Below are 22,667 nucleotides of genomic sequence, written 5' to 3' on the forward strand. Positions count from 1 at the left end.
CCCACCCTCCTTTTCTTCTGTTTCATCACCGGTTTTCCCTTTCTCTTCTTGCTGTTTGACAACATCTCTTCCTCATCCTCCTCCTCCTCATGTCCCTTTGTTGTATCCATCTATCCTGCTATTAGTGCGTTTCACCATTCCCACTGTGTTCTTTCTGTTTTGTTCCGTATTATAGTGCTTGCATGAAAGGAAAGGACAGGTGCAAGTCCAGAGAAAGGAGTGTGTGGAAAAGGGGGCGGGGGGAGGAGAGGAGGGGTGAATGTCGCAGATGATAAGTCCATCCATGTAATTATAATGTACCACTCTGCCTACACATGAGGTATGATTGCTCGCAAACTGCTGAAGTTAGCATGCAGTCACAGTTCCTCCAATAACTCTTCAAAATATATACTAATAAAAGGCAATGTGTGTGTGTGTGTGTATGTGTATGTGTGTGTGTGTGTGTGTGTGTGTGTGTGTGTGTGTGTGTGTGTGTGTGTGTGTGTGTGTGTGTGTGTGTGTGTGTGTGTGTGTGTGTGTGTGTGTGTGTGTGTGTGTGTGTGTGTGTGTGTGTGTGTGTGTGTCATTGATTGGTATCTACATATGTGGATTTCAGAATGTGGAAAGGAGTCCTCTCAGGGTAGGCTCAAAGTATCCACCTCAATTTCAGTAAGGGGTCACGATTCATGGAACAAACTGTGAAGTTTTCTGTTCTCAAAGTTTTGTGCCGAGTGCTCTCTTCAGGATCGTCACTGAGCCCCGGACAGCTTCCAACTGTAGTTCGTTTGTTATAATATTCCCAGGGATGGTTTTTAGCTCACCTGTAAAGTAGTTCCGGGGAGCTTATGGGATGGTGCGGCGTCCGTCCACAAATACTTGCAACTTCTTCTCAGAAACTACACATACGATTTCAATGAAATTTGACCACAACCTTCATCAACCGTGATGGCATTAACAAAAAAATTACCCCCGTGTGGGGGTGATAGTCATCTCTATAATACCACAAGTTCTCAATGTTCAGTTCAGGTAACCGCGAAACAGTCCAAACTAACCGTTTAGATTGAAATAGTTCACAGAGATACACTCGGATAATACTACTAATGACATAATTAATAAATATGTATTGTTCATTTAGTACCCGGATTAACACATCAGAATCACCAGTAAGTGCAATACGTGGTTTTCCGGTCCGTCCACTCTCTGGGGACATTTCACTTCCGGTTGTAGAAAAAAAAACGAAAAAATAGGCTTAGCTCTCAGAGATTATGATAATCCTGTAGATTATTCTTCACTGGTTATAATGCAACTTTCAGAATGAAAATTGGTCAAGTATTTATAGAGATGTAAAAGGCTAAAAATGTGTTTTATAGCGAACGAAGTGAGCTTAATACTAACGCGTGCACGTGAGAGAATAGGAAATAACAACAACAACAACACAATACCCCCTGGCTATTTGGAATCCGTGGCGTTAGCTATGACTTTTTGCTTCCGGTTGTTGTTAAACGCTGTGCGGTGTATAAACACGATTGGGTTTTATTTCTATCTTGTGAATATTACTTAACGCGTGCACATGAGAGAATAGGAAACAACAAAAACAACACAATACCTTGGCAATTGTGAATCCGTGTCGTTGGCTATGACCATTTTGCTTCCGTTTTTTGTTTTGTTGCTGGTTTTTTTTTTTGTTTCCGGTTTTTTTTCATGGGGAATGATGCATGCTGGGAGATCATGACAGGAAGTGTTTATTTTGTATTTAACATTACCGGGGGTGATTTTGAAACTCTTTCCGGAACTTTTAATTTCTTTTATTCTTGACCAGAAGTGATCGTTTATTTATTCAATTATTTTTTCCCAAAGTTAATTTTAACAAAGATATCTCCCGCATCATCAAAAAATATTTTTTAATCGCGATTTACATTATTTGTTCGCTGATCCCGAATCCAGGCCAAAGTAACCGGAAATTGCGTCAAAATCATCAGCTGTGCGGCGCTTACACTTACACCACGGTATAGTTGGAAAGTATACAGTTGTGAACAAGTTTTATGTAAAGTCAGAAGCGAATGTAAGAAGAATTATACGTTCCCTTCTAGGCTTTGCCTCTTCCATATTATTTATATTTCATTTCTCCTTCCTTCCTTCTTTGTGAATCGCATCGGCGTTTTTGGCCATCTTACAGATCACGTGACGATCAAATGGGAAGGAAATTCAAAAATCTGTCCGGTTAGATACAAGATAATATTTTTTTACTATCATAATCAATAAACAGTTGCCGAATATCTTGCAGAATGGCAGACTAGATAGGTTTTGAAAATGGCGATTTTTATAACTTACGTGACCTCATGGCCTCGTCCCCGACCTTGAACCCGGACAAAAGTTATATCGTTGTGCAACACTCATCTATTTTGCTGACCTCGGAAGGATGACAGGTTGAGTCAACACCACCTGGTATTACTTCAACAGCCAAGCAGAATTTGAACTCAGGATTCTAGGATCCCAAGCCCACCACCCTAACCATAATCTGGCTTAAATGTGACATGTTACAGATGAAACAATTGCGATATTACATGATTATCTCTGGTATTGCAGCAAACCAACGATGAGCACAATGACGACACCAACCCAACAGCAAATGCACGACATGGCGGGCACGAACAAGACAGGCAATATGTGGGTGATGATTCAACAATTCCTGTGGACACAGGGGCAACACCAATACCAAACCTTGATGCAACATCTGAACCGCAAAAATATATATTGCAGGTAAGAAGTCATTGACTTGTGTAAATGCGGAGATGAGTCGATGCTGCGATCTGGAAATTATGTTATAAAAGTGCACATTTCACTTGTATCAAGTACTTCACTTGGAGGTTCCATTAAGGTAAAAGCAGTGGGATTTGGTCACCGGCGTGTTTGCACATTAGGCCTACATTATGGAAGTTCAAACTGATAGAGGCTTGAACTCAGGACCCTGAAGCCCCAAGCCAGCCACCCTAACCGCTAAGCCAAGACCAGGCTTCTTCACAATATATTGCAAAATAATGCAATATATAAACACAACATAGATGTGTTTTGCAATACTTTTAAAATATGAATTTTAACCATGACACACACACACGTACTTATTTCATAAAACAAAATGTTAACTGCATCCCCCCCCCCCCCATTTGGAATTTGGACTGTATCTATTACAGATACCAGAGAAGGAGGGGTGAATTAAGTGAGAAAAGGGAAGGAAAAGGGGAAGAGTACAAAGTTTGGAAATGGAAAGTGGGAGTACATTGGAATAGGGGGAAAGATGGTGTCAGGGAAAGGTAAGGTGAACATGGGAATTGGACAGAAATGGGGAATTGGTGAAAAACCTTACCACTTTGGCACGTCTTACAATGATTCAAACAAAAGCGAAGTCAATGGCACAACATCACAAATCCACACACTTCCCACCGAAAGCAAAGTTGAAAGAGGGCAAAGAGTTCCACAAGGAATGACCCAATATCAAATTTTGAATTAAAAAAAAAATCTTTCGAACCCTGTGACCCTAAATCCCCACCCCCTGGGGCATGAATCGGGGCTAAAATCCAAAAAAAGTGTTACATATTTAATGCATCCCTCAATGTTGTGTGCATACACAAAGTTTCATCAAAGGAAGTTTTAAAATGTGCCTGCAATTGCACATTTTGGTATTTGACCTTTTGACCCTGCCCCAGGGCCCCAGAGAGCAGGGCCAAAAATGATACTTCTCTCGTACCTTCTTGCCATGTGGTGATTTATTTGTACCAATCAAAAGTTCAAGAGGAAAACAAATATGGAATTCATACACCTATGTTAAAACGTGCTGTTCAGAGCGAGCCTTTTTGTGAGAGGAACATACCCGCATAGTGGCCAAATAGTTGTCCAGCAGCCGTTCAACTTCCGCCACGGGTAACAAGGGAGGAAGAGTCTTGACATTAGCTTCTGGTTGCAGGTCAGGGTGGCCCATCAACTCCTTCCTGCAATGGAGGAACCAGCCTTCTAGATTCAATTTCTCAAGCAAAAAAATCCCAAAAAACTAGAAAGCATCTCAAAAAGCCCGTCTGCATCCGCTTTGTACTCGTACTAAACTTGAAAACGAGTTAAAAAAAATTGCACATTTTATGAATTTGTGTTCTCCATAGTCTCGTAATAAAGGTTTGTTAAAGATTTGATGACAAAAGCTCAATTAGTAAAGAAAATGTTATGGCCTGGACACACACTGAAGCTCAAGCTAAAGAAATAAAGAAACACGGAAGAGATTTCAAAAAAAAAAAAAAAGGGAGGCGTCTCTGGCTTGACGCACTGTGGCAGGGCTAATAAGGGCTATTTATCATCACTAGGACTTTGCCCTTTCATATTTTGACCCGATTTTAAATTATTTTCTCCATATTCTCATAATGAAGGTTTGTTGAAAATTTGATGACCAAAGCTCAAATGCGAAAAAAAAGTTATGGTCTGTATAGATGGACAGACGACACACAGAAGCGAATGCAGAACTCCATCTCTGCTGCACAGAGGGAGGGGGAGGTGGGGGGGGGAGGAAGCAGGCTAAAAATCATAGGTCACACTTGCAAGAAAAACCCCACTAGTGAAAGATCTTCAACTTGAACTGCTTAAGAATAAAGATGTAGTCTCGCACCACCGACGACTGCACATATCTTAAAAACCAAAATAAAACTGCATGTACATACGAAAGGATTTTTTTTTATTTATAAGAATGCAATAGTGGTCGCCTGGTAGGTGTTTCACCCTTGATAGGTGTTCAGGAGCCAGGTCAGCAATGCCACGATCTCATTTCCCTCCAGCTGGTCACACAGAAGGTCCCGTAGGTGCACAGAGATCGCACAGTGGTACAGGCCAAAGTAGGTCTCGAACACTCGGTAGTCTCGAGGGAAGCACTGGACAACCATAAACTTAATGACGGTGAGATCCTCCAGAAGGTACTTTCGCATGATCTCAAGGTGACGCACAAGCCACATGCGATCGTCTTTACGCGACCCTTGGGGGATCACTTCAATACGGGCTGCCACAGTGTTCTCCATTACCTCCTTGCACTTTTTCCGCCATTCCTGCCCAGCAATGCAAACACAAAATCAGTTTCTATTTTGTGATCTTGCAGGATTGACCAGGGTATAATTAATGACCATGCCTGTTGGGTAAAATCCTCTGTTTGTATTGAACTCACAATGACAAAGAAACCCATTGACCAGAGCAGATTGATCCTGCCCACTGTCATAATGTTAATTCAAAAGGACGAGTTGAGTTGACCCCAGCATCATTCACAAAGTTTATACAAGTTCAATAAAAGTGAGTTGTACATGGAGGTGATTAGTCCATGTGATCAACACGTTTGCGCGATGTTCACCAGGAAAATGACAATTACACTTGTGCAAATCTGAGGCATTTTGCAGGTGAATTTCGGTTTTCCGGTAATTTGCCCAGCCTCTTGTAAATCGGGGCCTGCAGGATGGCCGAAAGCAGTGGTTCTTAACTGGGGGTACGAAGCATCAAAGCAGGGGGTACGATATATGGTGTCAAATGCAATACTGTATAGTACTTAAATTCCAATAATAATAATAACAATAATAATAAATAACTAATAAGAAATGTTTCCACTCATGAATAATTTTAAAATATTATAATCAAATATTATACATTTTATATTTTTGAGGAAGCCTTTAATTTTAATTCTTTACCGTTTTTAACTCAAATCTATGATGTAATTATATTTGTACAAGACAGTGTTACTTGGCTTGTACTTACGGTTTGAGACTTAACGTGTTTCATACGTTGTCAATTTTACTCGTATAATACACGTTCAGTTCTATGACTGGCACTGTTGCTTGGAAGTTGGACATTGCTCAGTTGTGTTTTGGGCTTCGGAGGAACAGGTTCGTACTGTTGCAGTGTGGTGTTTGTTTGATATATTGCAAGAAAGTGGTTTTGTAGTGTGATAAAGATGGTGCAATGATCTGATAAGCTATTGTGCAGCAAAGGAGGTATTACAATGGGAAGAGAAGTGATAATGTTGCTGCACTGTGGTGTTGTCCTGTGATGAAATTGTAGTAGTGGAATGGTTTTGTTGGAATATGAAGCTGTAGGATGGGGTTGTGATGTGTTGTGAAGGGTTTTCATTGTGAAGGTGCAGATATGAAGACATATAATATTTGTAAATGTGAAATGTGTTGTTAATACCTCCTGCTGTCCAGGAGGTCCGTCTTATCACTGTGAGTTGCGAAATGGTTTGAATTATAAGCGGTAGTTTGTGTGATTTCCTGTGCATTTATTTGTTTTGTTTTCCACATCTTGTAGAGATGAAGAATCCATGCCTGGTGTTGGTGCAGTGGTTAGGGCAGCGGCTTGGGATACAAAAGGTCCTGAGTTCAAGCCCCGTTGGGCCACTGAATTAATACACTAGGGGGTTGACTCAGCCTGTCATCCTTCCGAGGTCGGCGAAATGAGTACCAGTGTACTGGGCCAGTGTATACCCCGGTTAAAATAGGTGTACCATATCCCTGTGTCGTAAGAGGCGACCAGGGTTGCGTCAGGAAGGGCATCCGGCGTAAAACATGTGCCAAATCACTATGCGGATCATACGGATGATCCGCTGTGGCGACCCCGAAAGGGAGCAGCCGAAAGAAGAAGAAGAAGAATAGAGATGAAGAATCCTAGGATCCGAGTCCTAGAATATATTATTATCTTGCCAAAACGAAGTTTTTGCAAGATACGTTAGTCAGCTTGTATGTTTTTCTTTTGTTTGTTTGTTTTTTTTGTTTGTCTGTAATCATGTATAAAAAATTCTGCAGAGCACAGTTATCATTGGAAATTTTTGTAACTTCGCATATCAGAGGCCTATAGAGGTCCCTTTCAGCGCATAAAAATTTGAAGGTCAAGGTCAAAGGTCAAGGTCACTTTGTCGCAAATCAGGGGAGTCGACGAAACCCTTATTTTTTGAGTAATTTTGATCGGATCGTCTTCAAACTTCATGGGAATATAGTTCATGGTCTGGCGCTCAGCTGATTAATTTTTGGTGGCGATTGGCCTTGACCTTCATATGTTTTTTTTTGTCTGTAATCACGTATAAATCACTCTGCAGAGCACAGTTATCATTGGAAATTTTTGTAACTTCGCATATCAGAGACCTATAGAGGTCCCTTTCAGCGCATAAAATTTTGAAGGTCAAGGTCAAAGGTCAAGGTCACTGTCGCAAATCAGGGGAGTCGATGAAACCCTTATTCTTTGAGTAATTTTAATCGAATAGTCTCCAAACTTTATGGGAATGTAGTATATGGTCTGGCGCTCAGCTGATTAGTTTTTGGTTGCGATTGGCCTTTACCTTCATGGTTAGCGCCTGAGGTCAAACATATTTGACCCCAAGGTCAAATTTTCAAGTTTTAGGAACCATATTGTGTAGTACCTCAAATTGAACACCTCGATGAGTGCTTTCTAGATATGTCAAGCTTGAGACATTATGACATCATTTGGTGACGTTATGAGGCAAACACATATTTTTCATGGTTACTCTGTAGAACGATTCTCATCGGAATCTCTCGTAGGCAGATATTCCTCAAGGAGTCGCTCCTGGTGGATAGCAGCTCTGTTCACCTCGGTGTGACCTTAAAGAAGTCACACGTGGTCACCTTTTGGCAAGATACGGGTCACCCTGGGGGTGACATTGGTTTATTTTATTGTTTTTTTGTGTACGACTTTGTCACTACTTTTGCTATTGATTCAAAATTTCGTTTACTAATTGTGTGCATTTATTTTCAGTGCTGAGCCATGTCCAAGAAATGCAAGTGGAATGATGACTATGTTCGATATGGTTTCACTTGCATGACAGAAAAAGATGGAACTCAGAGACCACAATGCATACTCTGCAGCACAGTATTTACAAATGCAAATCTCAAACCTTCAAGACTTAATGAACATTTTAATAATCGGCACGGGGGTGCGAAGTCGGGAAATTATTTCAATACCTTGAAGATCAAAAGGGGACGATTTGATCGTGGTGGTGCCTTACCAAAGCAGGGATTTGTACCGATTGAGAAGCCATTGTTGCAAGCATCTTACTAAGTTGCATTTTTGTGTGCCAAGAAAAAAAAGCCTCATACAGTTGCTGAAGAATTGGTGAAACCTTGTGCACTAGAAATGGCAAAAACAGTACTGGGGACTGAGGTAGAAAAGAAACTAAGGCAAGTACCCTTGTCAAATGACATTATCTGTTCCAGGATTCGTGACATGAGTAAAGACATCTTGCAGCAGGTGATTGCCGATATCAAAGCCAGTCCTATCAAAGTGAGTCTTCAGTTAGATGAGTCAGCAGACGTCAGTTTTTGTAGTCAGTTATTAGTATTTGTGCGGTATGTGAAGGAGAAAGAAGTGGTGGAAGAATTCTTGTTTTGTGAACCATTGACAACAACCACAAAAGCAATTGATGTGATCAATATCGTCAACGATTTCTTCTTGAAGCACGTGATGACTCTCGACATGTGTGGTTCACTTTTCACCGATGGAGCTCCTGCCATGCTTGGAAACAAATCAGGCTTTGCTGCCCGTGTGAAAAAGGAGGTGCCTCACGTCACAGTCACCCACTGTGTGCTGCATCGCCATGCCCTTGCAGCTAAGACATTACCAGAACAACTGAAAAAAATGTGTTGTCCTCTGACAAAGTTTAATGCACTCACAACAATTGACAAGACTTGAATCACAGTCTCTTCAAAGTTTTTTGTGATGAAATTGGAGCTGAACACAATGTTCTTCTTTACCACACAGAGGTGAGGTGGCTATCCCGTGGCCGAGTGCTTACTCGTGTTTTCAAACTGCACAAAGAAATCCAGCAGTTTCTTAGACAGCGAGGCAGTGGCATGGCAGAGCACTTTGAAAATTAGAAGTTCATTTTGTCCCTGGCATACCTGGCAGATATATTCAGCCACCTCAACGAGTTGAACACCTCCATCCAGGGTACAGGGATGAACATGATCACAGCCAGGGAAAAAGATGTCTGCCTTCACTAATAAACTTCCAATCTGGATAAATCGCATTGGGTCTGGAAACTATGCAAATTTTCCAAAGCTTGATGAAGTTTCTAATGCAGAAAATTTATTACTCATTGTGACTGAAATGAAAGAACATTTGCATGTGCTGAGTAAGTCCTTCCAGGGATACTTTCAGCATGGAGAGGTTTCTGTTTCACAGGGATGGATGCAGGACCCATTTGTTTTCAACCGAGATTCCATGGATGATAATGATGAAATGAAAGAAGATCTAGTTGAGATGAAAGCCAGTAATAAAATCAAAATGGAGTTTGATTCAATGCAGTTAGATACCTTCTGGTGTGCGCAACTCAACACATTCCCCCAGTTAGCAGAGAGAGCTTTGGAGGTCCTTGTGCCATTTGCGACGACCTACTTACGTGAAACTGGTTTTTCAACTCTCGTACACATCAAAACCAAAGCCAGGAATCGTTTGGATGTAAGTGATGATATGCGTGTGGCTATCTCAAAAACAGAACCTCGTTTCAGCATGATCATTGATGAAAAACAACAAAAGAGCCATTAGTAATATGTCTGATTGTCGGTGTACTGTGTAAGTACGGTTGTACTTGAAAGGCTATTTTTGTATTCAGTATATTTGTATGTATTCAACGCATTGTATAAAGAATTATATTCATTACATTGTATTTCATATCAATTATTATAATTTCATTTATTTCCGTAAGTCATTTTAGACAGGGGGTACGGGGAAATATTATAAAAGCTCAAGGGGTACGAGCACATAAAAAGGTTAAGAACCACTGGCCTAGAGGTATGCACACTCACCTCTGACCTGTCTCGCCTGGGTTTCAATCTCGGCCCAGCTATAAACTGTCAACCTGATGTTTTACAAGCAGTGATTGATTAGTGTGTCCTGTATCTCAGGTGGACGATAAACTGGGCATCCCTTCTGCTGGCATCAGTTGGTGGATGTTAAAGATCCCACTGTGTCCGTCGCAAAGAGTTGGCAAGCTATCGCCGGCACATTGAACAAACTACAAGCTATCGCTGGTGCACATTGCCTGCTCTAACTTCCTGTGTCAGAGTGGCGACCAATCCAGGATTGTAACCCCAGATGATAAACTGCAATAAACTGGTAAATCATGGGCAATTCTCATTGAGTAGAGCACTAATCTTGTCAGTGTCAATTTAAGGCTGAAATCCTGACTAAAGATATTTTGCAGAAAAGACAAATTGTTTTAATATCTAGTCAACTTCATAAATGATATATTGACACACCTTGGGTCTTCCTTGCGATACAAACCCCGTTTGTTTTTCTCTATCTCGTGCCCTGCGATCAAGCTTTTCTTCCCGTTCAATAATCCTTACGACTGAGACCACGAGGGTAGGATCACTGCACATAACATTGGAACAAAATAAATGAGGAAACGTACTTATTGCGATTACCTTTTGCAACAACCACTTCAAAGCACATCCCCACAAACACAGTCCTCAAGTCAAACACTTCACCATGTCACACAGCCTGCTTCGTCCAAATATCTGCATGGAACACCAACCTGCGCACTGTGGGTAACACCCGTGCAAGAATGATCCAAAGCTTCTTTGCGAGGTCCTGTGAGAGGCTTTCTACGGCCGAGAAGTACGATGAGATGAGATGCATGTCTGTGATGTTGTGACTGTCCATGCGGAATTGCTCATACAGCAGTTCATCTCTTGAGCTCTCTAGTTCCATTAGAGCTTTGTGTGCCTCGAGAAACTTATCTTGTTCAATGAGAGTTTTCGTGTTTTGCACGATTTCTGGTACTGCACACAGCAATAATACATCAAAATTGTTTATGGAATTGTATTTCAAAGGAGTGTGCAGTTCTTTTTAAGCAATTAACAAAATTAATCTCAACATTGAGACCAAATGGTTCCAAACACACCAGAAAATATGTTCTTTAGATTCTCTATTGCGCCTGCCAACTGGCTGTGTTGGACCACGGCATCTTTAACCTCCTTGAGGCTTCCAATTGTGGCAATGCTGGCTCGCCAGTCCTTGCTGACATCAGCAAGCAAGTTTCGCACTCCCTGAACATCATCAAGAGCAGTGTGCAGTTGGACAAGCCCAGTGCGCACACCTTCCAGCTGTGATTGAATTGCTGCCTGCAAGGAACGCACATAATCTGGAATCACTGAATATGTCACTCAACTGTAACTTCCAGTACACTCAAAAAAAGGAGTGCCAAAATATTTAATTAAAATATACTTAAACACAGAAAGACTGTAAGAAACATCAAAATATTAATGAATACACTTTTACAAGGTGTCTGTGTAAATACAGAGTGGGGCAGAGAAACGGGAGGTTAAAAAAACCGATCTCTGCTATGCCAACATGATCACAACTTTTTTGACTGATCAACTAGCTGTTAGGTTTCCTCAAGTTAATGAGGCCAGTTGGTTTTAACAGGATGGTGCAACATTCCTCCCACCAGTGTGTCAATGGCCGCCGTACGACTACTTTTTCATAAGCACATCATCTGCAGGAATAGTGACATTACTTGGCCTCCAAGGTCCCCAGACCTGTCAGCATGTGACTTTTTTATGGGGGCACTTAAAGAGCAAAGTGTACACTCATCTCCCACACAATATTGAAGAGCTGAAAGAAAGACTGTCAAAAAATTGTCGGAATTTTTTGGAGATGCTACGCCGCGTCATGGGAAACATGCGTGGAAGACGAGAGGAATGCCTGTGTAAATGCCCATTTTGGAGGTCACCACGATGATGTGATCTTCAAGAAATGAATGGCATGCTTTAAGATGGCATATTTGTAATTTGGCAAATACAAAATGTTTATTTAATTACTGAGTTAAAAAAAAAAACAAAAAAAAACAATAACCTGTTTCTCTGCCCCACCCTGTACAAACACAGCAGTAACAAATTGGCACTCAATTTGGCAAATGGTATTGATATGTGGTAGGAGGGCTGTGGGGGAGGGTCGAGAACTAGATTGTTGTAAGAAAAGCATGGTCCGTGTGTTTTGCGTGGCGTAGATTTACTCTTGTAAACAAGGAAAATGTCAGAGCATGTCTTCTTAAACGTGATGCTGAAGAGGCAGGGCACATAATTTATAGAAACTATAGCGAGGGATAATATTGTTTGTGTGAAAAAAAAACTTGTTTGCAAGCGGGGCGAGGTGAGGACTTGCAGCCACAAAAAAAAAATGCACAATGGAAAGGCTTAGCAGCTTCAATGGACAGATCATGAACTGTTTGGCCGGCACACCGCAAGACATGGTGGTGAGGTCAGCTGCCGAGCTCTGAAGAGAGATGGAAGACTTTTATTTTATTGGGGCTGCCGCACAGGGTGTGACAGCCCAGAAGATGGCACCTCCCACAAGCAGTGGGCATCCAGGCACAGGACCTGCCACAGGGGAAGGTGGTCCTAGAGTCGACGAGGGCTGTCGCCGCACTTGCACAGAGTTGGACCTTGGACTTCAAGAGAGAAACAGATCTCATGTCTCCTGTCTGTCTGTCTGTGTGTGTCTGTCTCTCTCCTTTGTATTGCTGGCTCTCCATATCCCACTCTGCTTTGTCATCAGGACAGGGAGGACTGCATGGAACCTCCTCACAATCCCTCTCCTCCACCGCATCACTCCTGCCACCCTTCCATTCCCAAGCCACACTTCACCTGCATGACAGCAACCAACAGCTACCACCAGCTTTGTGCCTGTTGAAGTCCTCCCCTGCTTCTAGACCGGGAGCCCATGGGGCTTAGCTCAACCGAAGAGGTGAACAATTGCCATCCTCATGGTAAGATGCCAGATGATATTCCCACCTCAGAACTCTGCATCTGCCAGGACACTGCTGCTGGGTTGACATTCTGTGGTCAATATCCGTATCGCATAATTGGCGCCAGCTCAACCTGGCAGCGGAACGGCACCAAGTAGGTTTCTGATATTATTCGTATAGCTTGTAACACGGTATAAACAATGACAGATGATTTCGCCGCTGGAATACCGGTGACACGCTAATTAGATGCCGCGAAAATCACGCTAGCTCAACAGAACAGCGGAATGGCTAAAACCAATGCAGAATGCTAGTAAGAGGTCCCCTGAGAACAAAAGGAGCACTGACAGACAACTTTGTCACTGGGCCGCCCAGGACAGATGCTCCCTAATTCAGGGCCCTTTGGTTGCGCTAGCTCAACCGAACAATGGAACGGCTAAAACCAACGTAGAATGGTAGTACCAGGTCCCCTGAGTACAAAAGGAGCACTGACAGACAACTTGGTCGCTGGGCCCCCAGGACAGACGCTCCCTAATTCGGGTTCCCTTTGGTTGTGCAAGCTCAACCGAACAGCGGAACGGCTAAAACCAACTCAGAATGGTAGTACCAGGTCCCCTCATTATTAGGTCGCCGGTAGGCGACCTGAAGTACTCGGTTGAATTCCGTCATACGACGAGTTTTCTACGTCTGTTTTTAGGCTACTGTGTCTGCGATTGGTCAGTCGAAGTGACGTCATGGAATCCCACAAGGCGACCAATAGGTCATCCAGGGATGTAGTTGGAACCGAAGACTATTTACGAGTCAGACCGAAAACGAAAGTGGAAAACGAAACCGACATGTCAAGTATTTATATGCTGATCTGGTACCCGACTCGACGAGCGAAGTCAGGTGCCAGATCATCTGTGTGCTTTGGACGCGATTTTCGCTGATTTATAGTTTTACAATCACTCCAAACATGTTTTACACACACAGTGGACTGCTCCCTGGCAGGGAGAAGAGAAAATTTAGCTGAAAACAATTGTTTTCTTAGTTAATTTCAATTTCGTTTTCCACTTCCGGTTTCCGGTCTGACTCGTAAATCGTCTTCGGTTCCGACTACATCCCTGGATGACCTATTGGTCGCCTCGTGGTGATTCCATGACGTCACTTCGACTGACCAATCGCAGACACAGTAGTCTAAAAACAGACGTAGAAAACTCATCGTATGCCCGAATTCAACCGAGTACTTCAGGTCGCCTGCCGGCGACATAATGAGGGGAGACCTGGTACTACCATTCTGAGTTGGTTTTAGCCGTTTCGCTGTTCGGTCGAGCTTGCGCAACCAAAGGGAACCCGAACTAGGGAGAGTCTGTCCTGGGGGCACAGCGACCAAGTTGTCTGTCAGTGATCCTTTTGAACTCAGGGGACCTGGTACTACCATTCTGCGTTGGTTTTAGCCGTTCCACTGTTCAGTTGAGCTTGCGCAACCAAAGGGTCCCGAATTAGGGAGCGTCTGTCCTGGGGTGCCCAGCGACAAAGTTGTCTGTCAGTGCTCCTTTTGTACTCAGGGGACCCCTTACTTGCATTCTGCGTTGGTTTTAGCCATTCCGCTATTCGGTTGAGTTAGCGCAACCAAAGGGAACCCGAACTAGGGAGCGTCTGTCCTGGGGGCCCAGCGACCAAGTTGTCTGTCAGTGCTCCTTTTGAACTCGGGGGACCTGGTACTACCATTCTGCGTTGGTTTTAGCCGTTCCGCTGTTCGGTTGAGCTGGCGCAACCAAAGGGTCCCGAATTAGGGAGCGTCTCTCCTGGGGGGCCCAGCGACAAAGCTGTCTGTCAGTGCTGCTTTTGTACTCAGGGGACCCCTTACTAGCATTCTGCGTTGGTTTTAGCCGTTCCGCTGTTCGGTTCAGCTAGCGTGATTTTTTTGCGGCATCTAATTAGCGTCTGTCACCGGTATTCCAGCGGCGAAATCTTCTGTCATTGTTTATACCGTGTTACAAGCTATACGAATAATATCAGAAACCTACTTGGGGCCGTTCCGCTGCCAGGTTGAGCTGGCGCCGATTATGCAATACGGATATTGACCACAGAATGTCAACCCAGCAGCAGTGTCCCGGCAGACACAGAGTTCTGAGGTGAGAATATCATCTGGCATCTTACCATGACGGCAATTGTTCCCCTCTTCGGTTGAGCTAAGCCCCATGGGCTCCTGGTCTATTCCTCTTTGTTAGCAATAGTGTGGTGTGTGGCACCTCAGCTGGGTTAGGATTGTTTATGTCTTTATCATTGCACAGTAGAAAAGTTTAAATTCCACCCCTCTCCCGACACATGTCTGCCGTGTCGCTTGGATTGCTTGGTTCCCCACATCCCTTCAACCTCTTTTCCACATATTTTTTATTTTATAAAAAATAAACCCTCGTAAAGGTTCAGAGACATTTTCCCATTTTTCACCTCATGCACTTGTTCCGCCACCGAATTTGGCTTAATTGGGAATAACCTTGGAGAATCGTAAAGTGAATCCAAGTGCAGGGTAATTCATTTTTGAATGCAGGTTAGCTAAGGCCTAAGTCACATTTGCTCTACGGCGAGGATACGGCGGCCGTATGCCCTCTGAATTGACAGAAACGTGCGGCGGCCGCAGAGTTTCTGCGGTGGCCTCAGGGTGGCCCTACGCCGTTTGGCTATCTTTTACAGGCCGTAAGGTCGCCGTGGAATTATAACGCGGAGTTATAACTTTTATCATTTCTACGTTCGCCGTAGCAATTCGACAATCTGAAACAAAAAAAACTGGTAAAAAATAAATAAATAAATAAATAAATAAAAATTAACCCACTCGTTACCGTCCGTCTGGCCGCACGTTCGCCTTAGGGCCCACCTGCGGTCCCCTTGCAGGCACCTTGAGGCTACCTTGCATCTGCCTTGAAAATTCTATGGCCGCCGCAGGGCCCCCTTAAGATCACCGTGCGACATCAAATCAAAGACCGTACGGCAACCCCACGTTTTCGGTATCCACAATTTCTAAGATCTAAGGCCGGTCACATTTGCTCTGCAGCGAGGATACGGCGGCCGTACGCCCTCTGAATTGACAGAAAAGTGCGGCGGCCGCAGAGTTTCTGCGGTGACCTCAGGGTGGCCCTACGTCGTTTGGCTATATTTTACAGGTCGTAAGGTCGCCGTGGAATTATAACGCGGAGTTATAACTTTTTTTTAATTTCTACGTTCGCCGTAGCAATTCGACAAGCCAAAACAAAAAAACTGGTAAAAACAAAAAAAGAACCCACTCGTTACCATCCGTCTGGCTGCATATTCGCCTTAGGGCCCCCCTGGGGTCGCCTTGCGTCTGCCTTGAAAATTCTATGGCCACCGCAGGAACGCCCTACATTCACCGTGCAACATCAAATCAAAGACCGTACGGCAACCCCACGTTTTCGGTCTCCACAATTTATAAATATGGCGTGCGGCTACCCGAAAAATAAAAACATATGTGACTGCTACATTGTGTGACCGTGGAAATACTGCGGCCACCATATAATTGCTAGTGGCCCTAGATTTTGGAGACCCCACGGCCACCGTGGAAAATGTGACTTATGCCTAAATACGCCGTGCGGCTCCCCGAAAAATGAAAACACGTGACTGCTACATTGAGTGACCATGGAAATACTGCGGCCGCCGTATAATTGCTAGTGGCCCTAGATTTTGGAGACCCCACGGCCACCGTGGAAAATGTGACTTATGCCTAAATACGCCGTGTGGCTCCCCGAAAAATGAAAACACGTGACTGCTACATTGTGTGACCATGGAAATACTGCGGCCGCCGTATAATTGCTAATGGCCGTAGATTTTGAAGACCCCACGGCCGCCGTGGCAAATGTGACTTAAGCCTTACCACCTTTTGGCTGTTCACGGGATAAAAGATCCTGTGCCATATCGCGTTTGTGAGCCTTCGATGCAACAGCATTTACAAATCAGGTAACCAAATTACACCACTAATCAAACAGCACCAATAATAAATGAGGCTCTGAAAAGTTAACTGGTCTATGAAACATCAAATGGCGAAATGTACGAGTACATAAAATCTTCTTCTTCTTGGGTGTGGAAGCTTGGGTGCCGGGTAATTATCATTTTGTTGGGGCGTGACAATGCCGCGGATGCTGTGCCCCATAGCAGTACACTGGCACTCATTTTGCCGACCTCGGAAGGATGACAGGCTGAGTCAACCACACCTGGTGTTAATTCAGTGGCTAACGGGGCTTGAACTCAGGATCCCCAGATCCCAAGCCAGCCACCCTCACCACAAAGTCAGCACCAGGCTTAGTACATACAATGAAGTCGTCTTTTAAGGTCAGTACACTTTCGGTGTTGATCTTAATTTTAAACAAAATAATTCAGGATGATACTGCTCTTAAATCAATGCTAATATTATTAAACGACATTCCAAATGAGGACCATAACTTTGAAACCTTTTAGTTTCGAAGTTGTATAGTGTTGGATAGCCCAGTTTACTTCTCAGTGGCTCAAATAATAATTATTGTTCCCATACTCCACTGCTAGGGATCAAGGTGTCCACAACTAGTTCATGAATGCTTCAATTTCTAATAATGTACCCCACACTACTCAGTCAAAGTACACTGCCAAAGCAGCCATCAGCCAGTGCAGGAATTTTGAATTTGGCCAGGGTATCAGGATCAGCAAATAATGGCCACCTCTTTCGGAAAGGTACTATGGGATTTTAGATTATTGGCCAGGCGTAACGTAATCACTAAATAAGATTGTAATTAAAATGGCTTTCATGAATCACCTGGATGTTTTTTTCTAAAGCAAAATGAGCTTGGCCATGACAATGTTTGCATCCACCAGTGGGCACACAGCTGCGATTCGAGAAAAAAAAAGATCCTACAGGTTTGCCACCTTGGTATTGCAGACAACATCTTTGACAATCCCCCACAGAAAAAAAAATAAAATAAATTAACGGGGGGTTATATCTGGTGATCATGGGGGCCAGGTGGTTGGTCCAACTCAACCAATCCAGCGACCTGGAAAGTTCTCATTCAGGACGGCTCAAAAGATTAAGGCTCAATGAGGGGGAGCGCTGTCCTGTTGGAAAATGATATCAGTTTGGAGGTCTTCAATCTGTGGGAAGGTAAATCCTTCCAACATGTTCATGTAAATTGACGAAGTCACTGCATCCTCTGAAAAGAAAAACGGACCCACCAAGCGGTCATAGAGAAGGACACACCACACATTGACCTTTGTATTGTCGCGTATGTGTTCAATGACCACGTGACCTTCCCGTTGACCTTCCATTGTGTCGGTTGACCTTCCCCGATACATGAAAACAAGCTTCATCTGTGACCATGACCTTTTTCAGGCAATGGTCGTCATCCTCTATGCGAGTGAGCATTTCCAAGGCAAACGCCTTGCATTTGGGTCCATCATTTGGTTTGCGTTCCTGCAGAACTCGCACCTCATAAGCATAAAGCTTCAGTCTTCCATACAAAATCCTGTGTACAGTGGTGGTTGGAAGTTCCAGTTTTCTGGATGACGTCAAATTGATTTTCTGAGACTTTATTGAAATAATTCACGCACTCGTTCAACGTCTGCTGCACTTGTGCTTGGTCGACCGGTACTTTTCTGTTTCTGACAACTTCCAGTCGCCTTCGACCTCTCGTGCCACTCTCTGATACTGGTCCGCGATGGTGGATTCCTTCCATACCTTGTACGGAAATTACGCTGAACTAGCGTGTCGGATCTCATCTCGATCAACCGTTTGACACACTGAGCTTTCTCCTGTCAAGTCACCATTTTCTTTCACATTAAACCAGCAGACCTGCAAATAAAGAAAACTTTAAGAGTTTCTGTATCATACAAAATAAAGGATATCATTGTATCATTTGGGGTACTAAATATATTAACAACCAAAGTTGTTCAGGTATTTTTGGACACCCTACTTGTTCCTTTAAGGAGCTTCTCCACCTTTGTATTTTCATTCAAACATGTGTACTCATATTTTAACTTTTTGGCTTTTCAGTATTTCTTTAACCTTTTCTTCCATGGTTCCTCTGGAATTCCAGCATAATTATTTTTTTTTCTGTTTCTTGCGGATGACTCCAGTTCGGCCTGCATTTTATCAGCCCTAACTGCAGGCAATATTTCGACCTCTTCCCCCAAACAGATCCTATCTTTAATATGATGCAGCACATGACCCAACATTTCAAAAAAAGTTGGAAGCATGTGATGACCTTCAATGGAATAGCGTGGAAGGTCCATCTGGTGCTGCATCCATGGCACGTATCAAGTGGTGCCCACACAAAGGTGGGTTTATAGTTTCCACGGGTGGGGGAGAGGGGGGGCAAACACCCTCACCTCATTGTCTCTAAGGAGCTTTCTGCATGGGTGGATGGGGTACATATCACTTGCCTGGCTTGTCTGGCTTTGTTTCTGGTACTAAATATATTAACCAAAGTTGTCCACATGAGTCTGAAGTTATGTGAACTTGGCTTATCTGAACTATTGTTATTGTAATCAAATTGGGCTACATGAGTGTTTTGTTTGATCCATTAATGTGCTAATGGTTTTCAAATTTGATAACCGTCAGAATTTGTGAGTGACGTGATACGTGCATTGATTGGTTGTCCGGCTTTGCCCACCCCACCTTTGGGTATTCTGTGGGATTTTGTGATAATTTAATCACTTTTAAGAAAGGTTAGTGGATGCATGTGCCTAATCACATGTAAACTAAAACGTTAAGGAACTGTTTGGTCAATTAACAGTTGACGGACTTACCCTGGATTAGTCTGATCTCACACACACACACACACACACACACACACACACACACACACACACACACACACACACACACACACACACACACACACACACACACACACACACACACACACACACACACACACACACGCATGCACACACCTACCATTCCTAAGCCTTTATAGCTATGCAAAAGGTAATATTAAATGATACCTGATCCCTTTCCTTGATGGGTGTAGGGAAGAGTTCTTGGCCCCCACAAAAAAAGAAGAAAAAAAAAAACAAAGTGTGATTTCTTTAAAATGCCAGCAGGATTAGAAAAGCACCCATCAATGCTGGGTATCCCTGCGAGTTCATTATAAAAGGGTATATTAAGAAAAAATAAATTTTCCTGTTGTAATAATAAAGATGAAAGTAGTAGCTAATTCAGTAGATACCTTAAGTCTGGCTTCTACAGAGGCCTTCTTCCGAGCTTCTCGCTTGCGATATTGGTCCAACTGAAAGTCAAAAGAAAAAGTCAAGAGACTGAGTATGCAAAACAATGAATAGAGGCAGCTGGAATTTTTTCCCACGATCCTAAAGCAAGAATAATGACAATTTTTGCCTTGTCAAGTTGATCCGGTCTTTGCAGCATTGCAGCAACTCTCTTCACAGCCACGCCCAGTGCCTGTTCATCCATACTCTCCATCTTATTGGATTCGATACCACCACCCACTGTCCAAAGACAAAAGTTTGTCATGGCAGCAAGGCAAGCATTTCCAATTTGTACAACGCACTCCTAAACTTGTACCACATTACAACAAAGGTCTTTTGAACATGCACATTCTTCATCCCCATCCTCCCCCCACCACCCCCCACCTGCCCCCCACCCCATCTACCCACCCATCCATCCCCTCCCCACACAGTGAACCAAAGTTCATGGAGAAGCTTGTCCATATTGCCATGCACCTCCAGGCAGCAGTTTGCAAAACCCAAAACTGGAACCATCAGATGCATAATCACACTGAATCAGATCAGGTAAAAATCCTGTCCGCCACAAAGGTGGACGTCGGTTATGTTTTCATCCGTTAGTTTGTCTGTGAGCAGGATATCTCAAAAAAGTTATCAATGGATTCAGACAAAAGTTGGTGGACAGGTTGGGTGTGACAAGAACAAATTGATTCGATTTTGATGAAGACCTGCACCTGGATCCAGATAAGATAAATTTTAAATTTTTTAAGTGATTCTTCACCATTGAGAGGTAGAGTCAAAACGATACATAGCATGATATTTCAAAAAGTTGTGGACGGTTTATGACAAACTAGGTGGACGAGTTAGGTAGGTGACGAGAACAAGCACATTCGATTTGGTTCAGGTCCGGATGCAGACCAAGCCTATCATTGGGATACCAAACGTAAACTATTCAGCCTGGTGGAGGTATGCGCTCTTTTGAGTGCCATTCTCATTTTCCAAATGGTTTCACTTTGAATCTAATTGCACCATGCAAGCAAATGAGTGACACTATGTTGATTAAAAATAAATAATTGATTGAAGGCATAAAATAACAACATAAATGACAGAATATATATATTAATACTGAAGGACCAATTTTGTGCTCCTCCTAGCGGCCGCGTCACGTTTTTCTCGGTACTGTGACCTGAAGTTTTGACATGGTGTTTGTACGTCAAAGTAGACACGTGCACAAATCAGGGGACTTCTTCACAAGGAGTAGTGTACACCAAAAATGTCGTGTACAAGGACGTTTCGTAGGCCTCATTAGGTAAGGCCATGGAGTACATCGACTGGGATCCGGTTCTTACAAGAACCGCCACTGGTTGTCATATTGGGCTCATGGAACGGAATCTGTCTGTGACAGGGTTTCGGCTAGTTATCAATAATTCCTATGCTATGGGTCAGCAGCGGAGCTAAACAGAAAGGGGAATATACAAAATGAAATTGAGGTGGAAGGAAAAAAAACAAGAAAACGAGACGATTCAGGTCCAGTGGAAGGTTGCTGAGAGTCGGACATGAGCAAATCAGAGGTGACTATTTCAACCATGGTTAATTGCAAGGGCATGGTAAGGAATGATGATCGCTTGGCAGAGTGGAAATGCCCTTGATACATCAGCAGTGTTGCGATTGTGCACTACTTGTTGCATTGTGGTCTGTCAGCACGATTCTTCGAGGGGGGTGGGTGGTGAAATCTTGCTGGCATTGAATACTGTGCAAAATCAGAAGCATCTCAAGTAAATGTCACGATTCTAGCTGTGTCCTGACCTTACAACATGGTGTCAAAAGTGGGATCTTGAAGATTAATGAGCCACTTGAATTTGTACATTGTTGGGCCTCGCCGGATCACCGCAGTGGCACTCTTCACGTTTTTGTTTTTCAACATGCCTAAGTTCCCTATGATGGACTGGTCCAGCTCCGAAACGGCGAAGGCTTTCAATCTGTTCAAGCATCAAATGAACTTTGTGCTGTCAGATGAGGGCATCAATGACAAGGTCAGACAAGCCACCAAGATTCAGATTGCTGTGGGAGACGAAAGTCTGTGGCGTATTAATGCATCAACTCTGAACGAGGATAATAGAAAGGAACCAGACATATAAAATGGTAAACTGTTCACGGATCACTAAGACATTCATGTCAACTTTAGCATTTACCAGGTGCAAATTGAGATTTCAGCAGCAAGAAGGAGAGTTCATCGATGTGGTTGTTGCTGTTGTTGTTGGAATGTACTCATCGAGCAACTGGCGGACGATGATATGTTGATTGGGACGTTCATACAGTCGTGGCCAAAAATATTGGCACCCTTGCATTTTTAAAAATAATGCACCATTTCTTCCAAAAAATTGAGATTAAAAAAATCTTTTGGTATCCACATATGTATTTCTTTGGTTTGCAGTGGAACAAAACAAAAAAAGCTGAATTTTTTTTCCTAAATTTAAGCTTATTCCACACACAAATCCTAAAATGGCCTGGACAATATGATTGGCACCTTTTAGAAGTTGTTGAAAATAATTAGAAATCAAGCAGGTGGTTCTCCTTTACTATGGAATTTAACCCACATGTGGTGAGTTACAGGTGCCTGCAATATAAAAATCACTCATTCAACCACTTTGAATAAAGCGAAGGAGTCGTTCTGCTGTTTTGTGTCACGGTGTGTACCGCAATGAGCATGGAGAAAAGA

General features: G+C 43.2%; 1 protein-coding gene and 1 long non-coding RNA gene across 5 annotated transcripts in view; one reads left to right on the forward strand and one right to left on the reverse strand.

The window, feature by feature from the left end:
• The window catches only part of EXOC3 (exocyst complex component 3), a 425,366-nt gene that overhangs the window by 398,195 nt on the left and 4,504 nt on the right, over positions 1–22,667 (reverse strand). For all 4 annotated transcript variants that reach the window (XM_085888579.1, XM_085888578.1, XM_085888576.1 and 1 more), the window contains 7 exons: positions 20,103–20,212; positions 19,936–19,995; positions 10,907–11,126; positions 10,538–10,784; positions 10,260–10,374; positions 4,738–5,057; positions 3,848–3,965 (listed from right to left, as the gene is read on the reverse strand). In XM_085888579.1, coding sequence (XP_085744705.1) covers positions 3,848–3,965; positions 4,738–5,057; positions 10,260–10,374; positions 10,538–10,784; positions 10,907–11,126; positions 19,936–19,995; positions 20,103–20,186 — 1,164 coding nt within the window. In that variant the 5' untranslated portion in view covers positions 20,187–20,212. The remainder of the gene's footprint in view (positions 1–3,847; positions 3,966–4,737; positions 5,058–10,259; positions 10,375–10,537; positions 10,785–10,906; positions 11,127–19,935; positions 19,996–20,102; positions 20,213–22,667) is intronic.
• Positions 1,791–10,265, forward strand: LOC147023322 (uncharacterized). Its single transcript, XR_015060137.1, has 3 exons — positions 1,791–1,985; positions 2,566–2,739; positions 9,906–10,265. It is a non-coding gene; the product is annotated as an uncharacterized LOC147023322 (long non-coding RNA).

Source organism: Eptatretus burgeri, chromosome 7, assembly GCF_056783735.1.
Source record: "Eptatretus burgeri isolate ZD-2024b chromosome 7, Ebu_testis_v1, whole genome shotgun sequence".
Lineage (NCBI taxonomy): Eukaryota > Metazoa > Chordata > Myxini > Myxiniformes > Myxinidae > Eptatretus > Eptatretus burgeri.